The 12638-nt window shown below is 42.2% G+C and overlaps 2 protein-coding genes across 2 annotated transcripts in view; both read right to left on the bottom strand.

Moving 5' to 3' along the window:
- The window catches only part of ROCK2 (Rho associated coiled-coil containing protein kinase 2), a 104164-nt gene extending 95693 nt beyond the window's left edge, over positions 1–8471 (bottom strand). The window contains exon 1 of the mRNA XM_059468915.1: positions 8238–8471. Within this exon, the coding sequence (XP_059324898.1) occupies positions 8238–8387 (150 nt within the window). The 5' untranslated portion in view covers positions 8388–8471. The remainder of the gene's footprint in view (positions 1–8237) is intronic.
- Positions 8447–11920, bottom strand: LOC132070694 (basic proline-rich protein-like). The gene is made up of 2 exons (XM_059467679.1): positions 11885–11920; positions 8447–9049 (listed from the first exon to the last, which is right to left on the bottom strand). The coding sequence occupies exons 1-2, from the start codon at positions 11918–11920 to the stop codon at positions 8447–8449; spliced, it is 639 nt and encodes a 212-aa protein (XP_059323662.1).
- Positions 11921–12638: the final 718 nt, after the last annotated feature.

The raw sequence follows: 12638 nt of genomic DNA, 5'->3' as shown, positions 1-12638 counted from the left end.
ATCATAAACTGCCAGTACCTCCTTGCCAGATGAGTAATTCAAGCAGTTGTTCTCACTTTTCATATAAAAGAACATAAAATAAAAGGGGGAGGTATTTTATAATCGAGGTTTATACACCCCAAAAAGGTGATTAAATTGAACAGGCCAAGAAATAAAAACTATGGCTTAGTGCCTCAGTGGCCTAACTTTTACTGTTGGAGGAGGAGGTCCCGAGATGTTCCCTAAAGGAAACAGATCATGCATGCATACCCCTGGCATTGGAAAGGTTTTCATTTCTCACTCACTAAACCACTAGCTTCTAACATGCTATTATTTCTTGCTCTTCTCCATTCTCCTAAACTATTAGAAGGAATAATTCTATTCCTAAATTGAGAGACTTCATGGTTATTTTATCACAAAAGTTTAAAATTTTATAAAAAACCCCATAATTCAGAAGTCAAGCATAATTATAAAATTGTGCAAGAAGGGGTGCAACCAATATTAAGTAACCTCAGAAGATCTTTTATCTATTTACTGCAGCTTGTTTCCAATGACTCTAGCTGCACATTGTAGAAGCCTATCATAATATAGCCTTCCCTATATAGCAGATGCTGCTAAAAGTCATTTACAAACAAAAATCTGTGTCCTAAACATGCAACAAATAAAAAGGCTTGTCTCCCTAATCCTGTACTTAAAATGATCAGCACTAAACCGAAAATGAGACTTGAACAAACTAGTTTCAGTAACCATAAGGAAAACCAGTTTTAACTATTTTCTGTATGAAATAGAACATTTTTATAGCATAGGCACACCAAATGTTTGTATATCCCTCAACCAAAGCCTGTGCTATTACTGTTTCTAGAGCATAATCTCATTGAAAGTATGCAGATACACAGTACTGTGAATTTATCAATGCAGCACTCTTAATTTCAAACTAAAGAAAAATAAAGAGAGTCAATCAAGTTGTACAGTAGCAACAAACAAAAGCAGATTTCCAAGTTCAGAGCTCATTCAGTAAAAAGGGATTCCCAAAGAACCTGAAGATCCTTCTCTCTGTTCCATACTAGGGTAAACCTATGCTGTTGACAGAACTATGTTTGATATTTAATCAACAATGAAGCTATAGACTTTGGACGGCTACCTGTAACAGCAGTGACATGGACAAAGAACAATGATGCGTTACAGCCTTTAAATAGTAATCAAGATTTTAGTTAAACTTTAAATAGCGTTTGAAAGAAAGTGTGGAACTCAGGCATTTTTCTTCTAGTTATTTATTTATTTGGTGACAGTAACAGTCAACATTATGTGTTTTGAGATTAAAAAAAAAAAAGGAGTATTTGCTAAAGCTTAACTTTTCTTCTTTCATAGCTGTTGGAAGTCTACTTTCAAGCCTGTATGTGACCTCCTCTTCATTTCCTCCTGAAGAAAAGTACAAGAAAATTCTTGTGTTTGGATGAGTCATTCAAACTTTATCTAGCTTTATGTAGGATCCTCCAATTTTGTACTTTAAATATGGAGTAATAAAATCAGTACCCATGATTTAGAACAGTCGAAAGGCAATAAAGCAATTACTCGATTACTTGAATCCTCAAGGTTCAGAATTAAACACTTGGGCATGGCTTACTTGTGATCAACTTTTTTGATCACATAAGTCTATTCTAAATATTAAATTATTTTCCAGCGCATCTTAAAAATAAAGCTTCATCATCTCCATTTCATATAGTTGGAAATGAAGAAAGATTTGTCTGAAACCATAAACTGATAGCAGTAGATTAGGATTCAGACTCTCCTGCACACCATTTTTTTATTCTCTGTACCATCTGAACAACACTATCCTAAAAAAAAATGAATGATGAAATGATGTGGAATTAAAGTATCAATGCTGAACACTATTAGAACTCATTAGTCTCCATCTGGGCACACAAAACACAAAGCACATGATGGGTTATTTTCTGTAAAAGATTTGACTTAGGTAAGCCATTCTGTATAAAATAAAATTAAAGGAAGACAAGCATAATCAAAACCCCTCTGTATGTCACACCCAGATTGTTTTTCTTCTCGTGTCTATCACCTTCCACACCCTACAACAAATGAAGCAGCGACTGAACAGAAGGCACATTTCACATGACAATGAAGAAATCTGTGTCCATCCAACAACAAAACTGCATGATACTTCACAGACAAAAAAGAGCCCCTCTTTCAATAGCTGTAACAGTAGCAGACAAACACAGATTAAAAGCTAAGTCCACACCACACAAAGCACCTGTTACAGACTGAGACTATCCACCATAGTGAAATCTGGACAAAATTCACAAAATCAAAAGGTTCCAAATATTGCAAGTTGTCGGCATGTTGGGGGCCCAATCACTGACTGCAGCATACAGCGTTAATACTCTGTTAGCAGGGAATGGATACAATGCTGCCAACGCAGGCTGCAGGTGATGCCTCACTGCGCTCAGGGGCCCTTCGGACACTGCGCTGCTGCAGCAGCTCCACGCACCGCAGCTATGGCTGGGCAACCCAGCGCTGCATCCAACCTTGTGTTTACATTGCCAACAGCTCATTAAAATAAGTGTATTACTAGCCAAGTCTGCCAATATAAACACTGTTTTCTTGTTCTTAACCAATGGGATGTACCAAGAAAAAAAGTATTTAAAATAAATTTGTTACCAGAATCATTCGCTGCTTTACAGTGTAACAGTTTAGAAGAAACCTTGGACACAATATAGCATTCTTCCCCCCAAAACCCCCCATGCTTATGAGTTATAAAAACACACAGATTTAATTTCTTTAAATCTTTCATTATGTAAAATTCTACTACCCAATTTTAATCACTTTCATCTTTAAAATCCAAAGTTAGCTCCTCTGTGACACTGATACAATTCCAGTCATATTTTGTAGATCAAACACTGGCAAGAAATCATCAACTGATTGCTGTGGAGATTGGCTACTGAGGTAGCACTTTCCTTTCTTTTGAAATTAGGCAGCTTTTGTTATGGACTGCATTACTAGACAAAGAGCCAAATGCTTTGGCACTGCTCTGCCATTAGTTAGAACTGAAAATGTACTTTAAAAAACAGGTTCTAATAAGCATTTGCACACATTTCAACTGAAACTGAGACTACTAATATTTGGAAAAGTGAAGAGTTCCTGAACTTTTATTCCTGCACACATAAAACAGAAGAAATCTCTGCTAATTTGCTAGTGTAGGTGTATTTATGTTTCTTTTAAGTTGTTACAAAGATTCAACAATTAAAGGATCCTAATGACACACTCTGCAATCTGATCAACAGAGATGAAATACTGGGAGTGAACATGCCTATTGTGAATACACACACACAAAATCTGCATGCATCTCGTGTGGCAGTAAAAAGACCTGAAGCTGAGCAAAATGTTCTTTCTGTTTTCTCAAATCAGAAGTGAAACACTTTAATCCTAGTGTAGAATAAGTCAGAATATAAAAACATAAAAAGCTGTCAGTAAAGTAGAACTATCTTTTTCCAGCTAACCATACTGCTATATATAAATCCATCAGAGGGGAACAATGAACAAAAGACAATTCAGTTTCCTTAAGGATCATAATTTTTAAGTCTGCAGTAGATGTTCTAAAATTACAGATCAAAAATAGAACATTTATAGAAAGAGTCAGAAACTAAGAGAGAAATATCAGCACAGGAAATATAACAAACAAGAAAACGTTATTTCATCAAGAACAGAGAATCATCTGGCCTTCAAATTACTTAGTGGGCAATGAATTTTAGATCAGATCCTGCTAACTGCTACATATGCATCTCTTCCCTGTACTTGCTGGCTCAAATTAACACAACAGATTGTTCTTGCTGATTCAAAATTATGTGTGGCAATAAATTCAGGAAAGTGAAACAACTTTCATATTAATTATGAAACACTTAGAAAGTTCCTAAGGCTAAAATCCTGCAAAGGAATACCTTGTATCAGCCATGATGACCGGGAGATCCTGAATTAACAGAGCTCAGCCTAGTGATCTGCTCAATTAACACTCTTGGTACAAGGTTGGCATCTACTCAATTGATGAGATCTTTATGGACAGATGCACCTACTGAAAGAATGGGAGTCACAGCTGTGTCTCCAATCCACTTTTCATTAAGAATAAAATTCCAGGGTCTTGATGGCAATGATCCATGTAGATGAACATCTATTCATGTTCAAACTAGTGTAAATACACAGTTTACCTCTCAGCTTTATTTTAAAAAGAAATAAATGGCAAATTAGTTCAGTTTTGGTTTGTGGGTTTGGATTCTAAGGCATGTGTATTCTGAGACACTTGAGCACTCTCCTGCTAATCATCTCTCCATTTCTCAGTCCATCACGCTTGCATGCCAGCATAGCGCAGCACTGTGCTCACAATTTCACTGATGCACTGCCTAATTAACAGTTTTAAGAGCCCCTTCTTTCAAAAGCTGACACAACCATAGCAGAGCAGCCAGAATACACTCAACATTTTACACCTCCAGTGTAATGCCAAACTTCAAGCTTAGCACTAAAATTCTGAGGCTTGCACTGAACCAGGGAGTCCAAGGGCAAACACCAGCGCCTTTCTCTGGACAACTGCACTCGAGCAGCTCCAGCCCAGGCAGAGCACTGCAGAAAGAGCATGATAAGATTTACCAGAGCTGTTCATCACCACCACACAACTCAAAAGTTGAGTTCAGCGTGTGCTGAAGTGATACAATTACACATGGCAAGGAAGCGGAGGTCTGGATTAGTTTTACACAGCCTACAGTGACCTCTCTGCTCTTGTTTTAGAGAAGGTAACACTTGCCAACGCACCCCTACTAGATAATGTGTACGAAATACTATCAAAAATAACTCAGCTCATACTGTAGATAGAGCTTATGTGCAAAATCATAAATGCCCAAATGTATTTGAGCACTGTTAAGCTTGCCTTAAATGTAGCTGTCAACTCAGAACTATTCGGTAGGAATGTATTTATAGAAGGCTTTCTTATGGATCAGCCAAGGTCAAATGCCATTAAGTGCTATCATCCATGTGTACATGCAGTACACATAAAAATGTCACTTCATTAAATTAGTGGGTGACACAACTGGCAGAAAGGCAAATAATATAAATATGGTAGCTTTATAAAGTAATCTGCATGATCTAAATGTAACACAGAAAACAGGTTTTCATAACCACTAATGCACTGTTACATGCCCAAAAAGAGTAAGACTGTACCATAAAAAGCTGTGACAATATCAAAATTATTTATCTTAGCATAGGCAACCTAACAACAAGCTTTCAACAAGACACAATGAGAGAATAAGCACTCAGCCAACGCCTCAATGAGGTTGCAATAACCACTTCCCTTTGTGGATGTCTTTGCTGACACCTATCACAGCACTGAGCACCCAGTTCTACCATTCCTCTCTCCATCTCTTAATCAGAACAAAACCAGAAGAACCCCACCAAGTGCTGGCTGTGCATCTCATCTATGCTAATGAGTAGAAAGTCCTCCATGACTTTTCTTTATTTAGCAGAAGATGGGTGGTAATAACATGCCACACATTTTGGTTGGTTGGTTGTTTCCTGGGACGTTTTATTTTGCCTTCGTAACTGCCTGTGAGAACAAACTAAATGCAGAGTTCTCCATCTCATAATGCCTCTAAACTGAGAATGCACAGGTCTCTTTTGAAGATATGCTTTAATCAAACACAAATAATTATGCTCAACACAGGCATTAATAACTGTTAAGGCACACAAGACAGCAAAAATCCCATTAGAACATCTAACAGTCTCTCTTGGGCCCTGAAGGGGGATGGGAGGAACATCATCAATCAATGTTTTTGGCTTCATAGATTCTCCTGCTGAAGGAACAGATGGATGTGGTCAGCCATGCTGTGGTCAGGAAGGTACGCAAAGGGAGTCTCTTCATTTAGAGCCACTGAATAAAACATCCCTTGATGACAGTGGAATTGCTATCTAGAGAAAGACAGCTTATTACCTCAGCTTCTCACGTCTTTCAAATTTACACCATGTGTTAGAGATCAACAGCTACTTTTTCGCTTTTTACGGCTTCCCAAAAATAAAGCATGCACACAAAATACAGAATAGCAGCTGTTTATGACTTTTTACACTGTAAGGAAATGAATTCCATTTTGAATTCCATTCCACATTTTTAGTTTTGGTTATGTTATTTTTGGAGGATGGAATAGTGGCATTCCAGCTAGTCTTTTTAAGATGCTTCCCCTGACTCTCAGTTCATGTTGCTGTATTTCTACTTTTAACTGAAAACACATTTCCACTTTTGATAATTTACACTGCAATGGAGCTGGTTAGTAAACAAGTAAATTTTTCAATATGAATATGCTTTCATACTCAGACTATTTAGCAGCACACCAATGCAAAATTAATGTCAAGTTTCATAAAGCAACAATGCCAGAGAGCAAAAGAAACTGCTTTTACAGGAAATCTGTTGCAAATTTCCTAAATAAGAATAATAAATAGTCCATTATTTCATAAATAGTCCATTATTTCATACACAGATATGTAGACTGCACAAGCTAGGAAATGTGATTGATTAGCAAAATATTTCATTGCTGCTGGTTTTTAACAATACTTACAGACAGAGTGTAGAGAACAGTGATGACTTTTACTATAAAAAAATGCATTTACAATCCAGCTAACACTCTCCCATAGTTTGCTTTCTCAATGTATTTCATGAAGCAGTCTACATTGCTAGCATATAAAACAAACAAAAAAATCAAGTTCTAAGCAGCCCAGTCTCAATTTTGCAGCTAGGATTTATCTTCAGAAACACAAACATATTTTAGTGTATTCAATCTACATCCAAGGCATGGGAGGTGAGAGAATAAAAGAATCATGCATATAAAAGTATAAAAGCAGAGTGTGAAAAAGTCTACTGGGGTTAAGTATTAACCTGATGCATTTTTCAGAATGACTGTACTATTTTTAACTGCTCTTTTTTGGCCACAGGTCAAAGTTTTCCAAGCAAAATACCAAAGTGAAAATGCTGGGAGCGAAGCCCAGAGGCAGCTCTCTCTGCTTTGACCTAGGCAAAAACTTATCTGAATCCAGTCAGATATGCAGTACTGTTTCCCACCCCCCTCCATTGACTATGGCTGTCATTATGCCTCGGAACATGTATGAGAGGAGTAACAGCACCACAGCCTCGGGAAGAACATTTTTCAGATGTTATAGGAAATTCCTATATTCTCCACACAGCACAGGCATACATTCTGTTCAGTCAGTTCCTGTATTTTTGGCCAAACAGAACTGAGTCATTTGAAAGCACAAAAAAAAACCACAGTGTATGTGCCTTGAGCAACTGCTGGAAGGACTGGGATTTATTCTCCCTTTTTCTGCTCCTCATAACTGGGACACGTTGGAAATCTTGGGGCAGACTGGAAATATAAGATTTGAAGACCCTAAAGTATTTATCAGTCAAAATACTAATATTTATAATACTAATAATGAAAATAACGATAACAGTGATAATAATAATGATAATAACCTGTCTCTTGACTGTGTTTATAGAGTTCAGATGGTTAAATGAGAAAATCTAACCCCTTTCACACTTCTTCGCAAGGGCATAGATGCCTCACTAAAGTAAATTGTATTTCATACACTCACACGGAAAAATGCTATTTGAAACAGGACACAGACGAATCAATTTGCCCCAATAAAAAATAAACGTGAAGGGTCACTGGATCCCCCAGTTACATTTCTCCCTTAGGCGTGTCCCCTTTTCCTGAATTATTTCCACATCTCATAGCAACCTCAGCTTCACCAGGGGACGTTTCACAGGGGTGAGCGATGGGTGCCCGGCAGCGCACACAAAGGCAGGTACTTTGGGGACGGACACGCCGGGATTCCCAGGCGCGAAAGCGAACGGTGTGAACGATGCTGGGAGGGAAAACAAGGCGCTTTCCTCTCCCTGGATCAGATCTCGCCAGGGACGTTTCTCGCTTTCCCCCAAATAAGATGTTGCTAATCGGGGAGCGCTCGCTTTCCTCTCACGGTGCCGTGCCCGTCCCCTCGCCCAACACCGTCCCGGAGGCGAGGGCCGCTCCCGCCACCTCCCCGCTGCCGGTGGCCCGGCCGGGGGCGTGGAGACGATCCTTCGTCCTCTCCCAGGAAAGCACTTTCAGGACGCGGGAGCCCTTTCCTTCCTTCCCGTTCCCTCCCGCCCGCCTGAGGCGAGGGCAGCGCTCCCTTTGTTCCCCCGCCGAGCGCTCCCCCCAGGCGCGGCCGCCCCTCACCAGCAGGCTCTCCACGTTGACCGGGGAGCGCGGGTCGCGGATCATGGACTCCAGCTTCCTCTGGCGGCCCTCGAGCATCCCCGCCGTTGGCTCCAGCGCCTCGGCCGCCAGGGGAGCCGCCGACATCTTCCCCGCCGGCTGCTGGCTCATCCTCCGGCCCGCCTGGTGCCGGGCCCGCGGAGGGCACTGCGCGGGGCCGCCCGGCGGGCCTAGCGCGGCGAGCCCGGGAAGGGCGGGGGCGGCGAGGCGGGAGCGGAGGGCAGCGCCGCCGGTGGCCGCCGCCCGGGCATGAAGGGCGAGGGAAAACGGCCGCTGCTCCGCCCGGGCGCGGGGAGAGGGAGGGGAGAGAGCTGGAAGGGAGGGACGGAGCGCTTCCCGCCGTGCCTCCGCCTCTCGCCGCTCAGGGCGTCCCTTGGCGGCCGCCGCCTCACTGCCCGCTCCGCCGGGACATCGCTCTGAGGGCGGGGGGAGGTGGGGAGCGAAGGGGGAGCGGCTGCCGCGGGGTCGGGCTCAGAGTGCAGCTCTCTCTGCAGCGCTCGCCGGCTGCTGGGGCGGGAGCCGCGATCCCCGCCAGCCTCGCTTTTCCTCTCCGCTTTCCGCGTTCCGCCCACCGCCGGCCCGGCGCGGCCTCCCGCTCCCGGCCCCGCGCAGGCCGCCTCCCCTACCCACAAGGCCCCGCTGCGAGCGGCGCATTGTTCGGCGCTCGCCCGGCGCCCGGCTGCAGCCTTGAGCTCGGCGGGGCCGTGCCCGGCCTGGGCAAGGCAGCCGCTCGGAGACAGGGCTGTGTGCGTTTTGGCACATGAGACCTCAGCCTGCCCGCATGGCGTCAAGCACACAGGAAAAAAAGCCAGCAATATTTGAGAAGATGGGAGACCAGTGTTTCCGATAGAGCAGCAGTGCTCACGGCACGAATCAGGGATTCATGGAACGGTTTCGGTTGGAAAGGACCTTAAATATTTTCTAATTCCAAGCCCCCTGCCATGGGCAGTGGCATCTTTCACTCGGCCTCATTGCTCAGGTCTCCATCCAGCTTGGCCCTACCACGTCAGGGATGGTGCCTCCACAATTTCCCTGGGAAATTCCAGTGCCTCACCACCCTCATGGAAAAGATTTCTTTCCCCCATATCTAATCTAAGCCTACACTCCTTGAATTTGAAACCATTTTCCCTTGTTTTGTTGCTACATGGTCTTGTCAATAGTCTTGCCCTTTTCTATAAACTCCCTTCATGTATTGAAAGGCCACAATAAGGTCACCCCAAAGCCTTCTCTTTTCCAAGCTGAACAGTCCAAATTCTCTCTTAGGAGAGGTACTCCATCCCTCTCCTGTGTGTATATCCTACATGTATGAGAGGGAGAATGAAGAACTAGGCAGAGGGGAGCTGTGCTGGGGAAGGTGCAGGCCATCCTCATGCCCCTCGAGGAAGATGAGCCTCCACACTGTGCTGGAGATAGGTACAGCCACCTTGCTGCGCTCGGTGGGCACTTTGAGGGGACAGGATGCTGTTTATCAGACCCAGGCAAGAGTGGCTGCAGCAGGGAGACAGGCTACTGATGCCTGAGCTGTGGCTGCAGGGATGGAGGTGGGGAATTGGATGGTAGGGATGGTCCATGGAATGGCATGTGAAGTTGTGGCCAAACTATGGTTCCAGCAGCGCTGAGATGTGGCTGCTGGGCAGATGTTCTAGGGCAGAAAAACAGAGACTGGAAGTGTCATTCACTAAGGTGGAGGGACCTCAGGGAGGAAAGGTTAACATTTTACTGTGTTGACTTTCAGCTGATAGCTGGCTGGCAGTGAGCTGATGTCAGAAAAGTGGCTCAGTATTTTAACTTTAAAGGAAGAGGAGAGAGAGTCAGAGAAGTAAATATGTGAGTCACTTGCGAGATCACACTCAGTGATATTCTGAGTCAGGGCCCTGGTGCTAAACAACTCCTCACTTGAAGGAAGGTCTGCTCTGAATATCCACCCAAACTCCATAACTGGATTCTGCTTTTACAGTCCACTGAGTCAAAATCCTCAAGCCTCACAGAAACACACACACACAAGAACATTTTGAAAAGTCAATATGGGCGTTATTGCTCACACTTTACAGTGAACCACACTGAGTTTGTGAGAGTTTTCTGAAGGAACTGGTGAAATCTGTTTGGGAGAGGCACTGGTTATTTATATCTTAGGACTACTTCATCTTCAAAACAGATTAGGATCTGCTTAACTGCAGCACCACCAAAAAAAATCACATCGTCTACTCAAACAGTTTACTTTGCTAGGAGATAAAAGAAGTAAGTGTAAGAATGAATTGGGTTGCTATTAGAATTATATGTGGGTACTAACTGGATCATGAAATTACACAGCCTTGCAAAACAGCAGTTCAAAACTCTAAATTACCTAAAATAAATATGATTTCTTCACTTGCAACCTATTCATTAGCTAATTTTTAGAAGTAGCACAACAAAAATGTTTTGGCTTTTTAAAATGATTTGAAATAGGTTTGGACAACAGACCAAACATAATAAGCATGTCTCTAGTGATCAGTAAGGAGCTTGTGCTAAGTTCTGTTACTGTGAACAACAATTTTGGGGACGATTTCAGTGAACTCAGAGTTGGGCACTAGGTGATCTGATGATCTAAGCTCTTAGTTTCCTCTTAACTATAGGCAACGTGCTTCTTTTTTTTTTAGTTTTTCTTATCTATAAGCTTTGTAAAAACTGATCTTTAGCTTATGTGATTTAATGGCTTTGTTCAGAATGCTATCTAAACAAAAGTAACAAAATCTTAAATAAGCATAACAGCCCTTTTTACATAGGAAAAAAAGTGTGATTGTGACTTCAAAAGCAAGTGTGTAGAAATAGTACCTTCTTGAAATTCTTGCCCAATAGATCTATTCTTCCACCCTTCAGGACATATCTGTTTACTAGCTAAACGAGTTTTACTCTGTTACGGAGACACATTGACAACGGTAGTCAGCTGAATTCCTTTGTATGACACAAATCCTCAACAAAATCATCAGCAGAAGATTTATTGCTGGTTGTAAGTGACTAAGTAACAAAAATAGTACTCAGAAAGTCCAATCCTTCTCTCAATGTTTGCAAAAAACACTGTTTTAATGTGCCCTAGAGGAAAAATGACACCACCTTCTGTGGTCTTTTTACAGTTCTACTTTTTCTGCCTTCAGTGGTGTAAATCTCTCAGGGTATCACCTATTCCTACAAGGACTATCTAAGGCAGAACTCTTCCTACTCTCTCTGTGTATGCTAGTTTTGAAGTCCCATGCAGTGAATTGTCAAATGTTATTTACTATGTTTTGTAAGGCAAAGTCCAAGCCTTCCAGTATGTCTGCTGTAGCTTTAAGCCTAGGACTCCACAGTTGGATCCTTCATCTCTCTGTCTGTTCCCTGAAATGCTGCTGAACTCTTTAGATAATCTACAGTCCAAATATGTTTTAGGTGTCCCAAGGCAGTAGGGAATTCACTGTTGACCATTTTCACAACTGGCTACATTTATAGGTACGGATTTGTAAGATGTTCATACTTGGGGCTTACTGGTTAAAAGCCATCAGCTTCAGGTTGTTGCTTTAGGGTATTCCATAGTCCCCAAGCCTATTCAGGGAGAAGAGGGATTTGGCTTTGGACCTCGGGCATGCTTTCCCTACTATCGCAAAAGAAGCAAAAGGAGACAAAGCACCCATGTGCGCATCTGTTTTAAGAGATGGGGCTGTGGTTTTAGCACTTGCTGCTGGCTAAATAAGGCTTTTGCAAATCCTCTTTCAGGCTCTCACTCTGAAAATATTTGAAGAATATAAGAGCACTACCAACAGGGGAGTTGATTCTCCTAATAGCTAGGTTCTCTAAAATTTAGATCACTAGATCTCGTGGATCTAGTCCATCTTTGTGTTTTGCATATGGGAGAACAGCTAGAAGAGCTAAGTGAGTTGCTAGAGATATCATGGACTATCTCTGTTCAGTGACATGAATCAACTCTATCCCAAATGAGAAGCAAGTTGTGACAACAGAGTATGATGGACAAAACACCTGTCAGTAGTCCAAGCAGATACAGTCTTTGAAAGCTGCCAAAAGTAAACCATGTCAGACTGCTACAGGCAAAGGTGCATAACTATCACTCACTCAGGACGCTGCGCTGACGCGGATCAGTGTTGTTGTGATGGAAATAGGACAAGTCATTTTTTAGATAATGAGGTCTTGAGACTTTGGAGGGCGTAGCTAAAGATCATCATTCTACTTCCAGAAAATAGATTTATGTCATTAGTACAGGGGTTTCTTTACTTTTATATTCATAAATATGAACTAGAGGTGAAAAGGAATATAAGTTTATTGTCAGTTTTGTTTGTTTGTTTTATTTTTCCTTTCTCACATGATAGTGTTCAGTCAGCCTAAGGGTTAATAAAT

Source organism: Ammospiza nelsoni, chromosome 3, assembly GCF_027579445.1.
Source record: "Ammospiza nelsoni isolate bAmmNel1 chromosome 3, bAmmNel1.pri, whole genome shotgun sequence".
Classification (NCBI taxonomy): Eukaryota; Metazoa; Chordata; class Aves; order Passeriformes; family Passerellidae; genus Ammospiza; species Ammospiza nelsoni.
This window is presented reverse-complemented; position numbering and strand designations above follow the sequence as displayed.

Excerpts from the sequence above, each read along its gene's own strand:
- LOC132070694 (XM_059467679.1), bottom strand. The coding sequence starts at position 11,920 with ATGGGTGCTTTGTCTCCTTTTGCTTCTTTTGCGATA. Across the intron at positions 9,050-11,884 it reads CTTTTGCTTCTTTTGCGATA|GCTGAGGTCTCATGTGCCAA; the intron begins GTAGGGAAAGCA and ends CCATGCGGGCAG.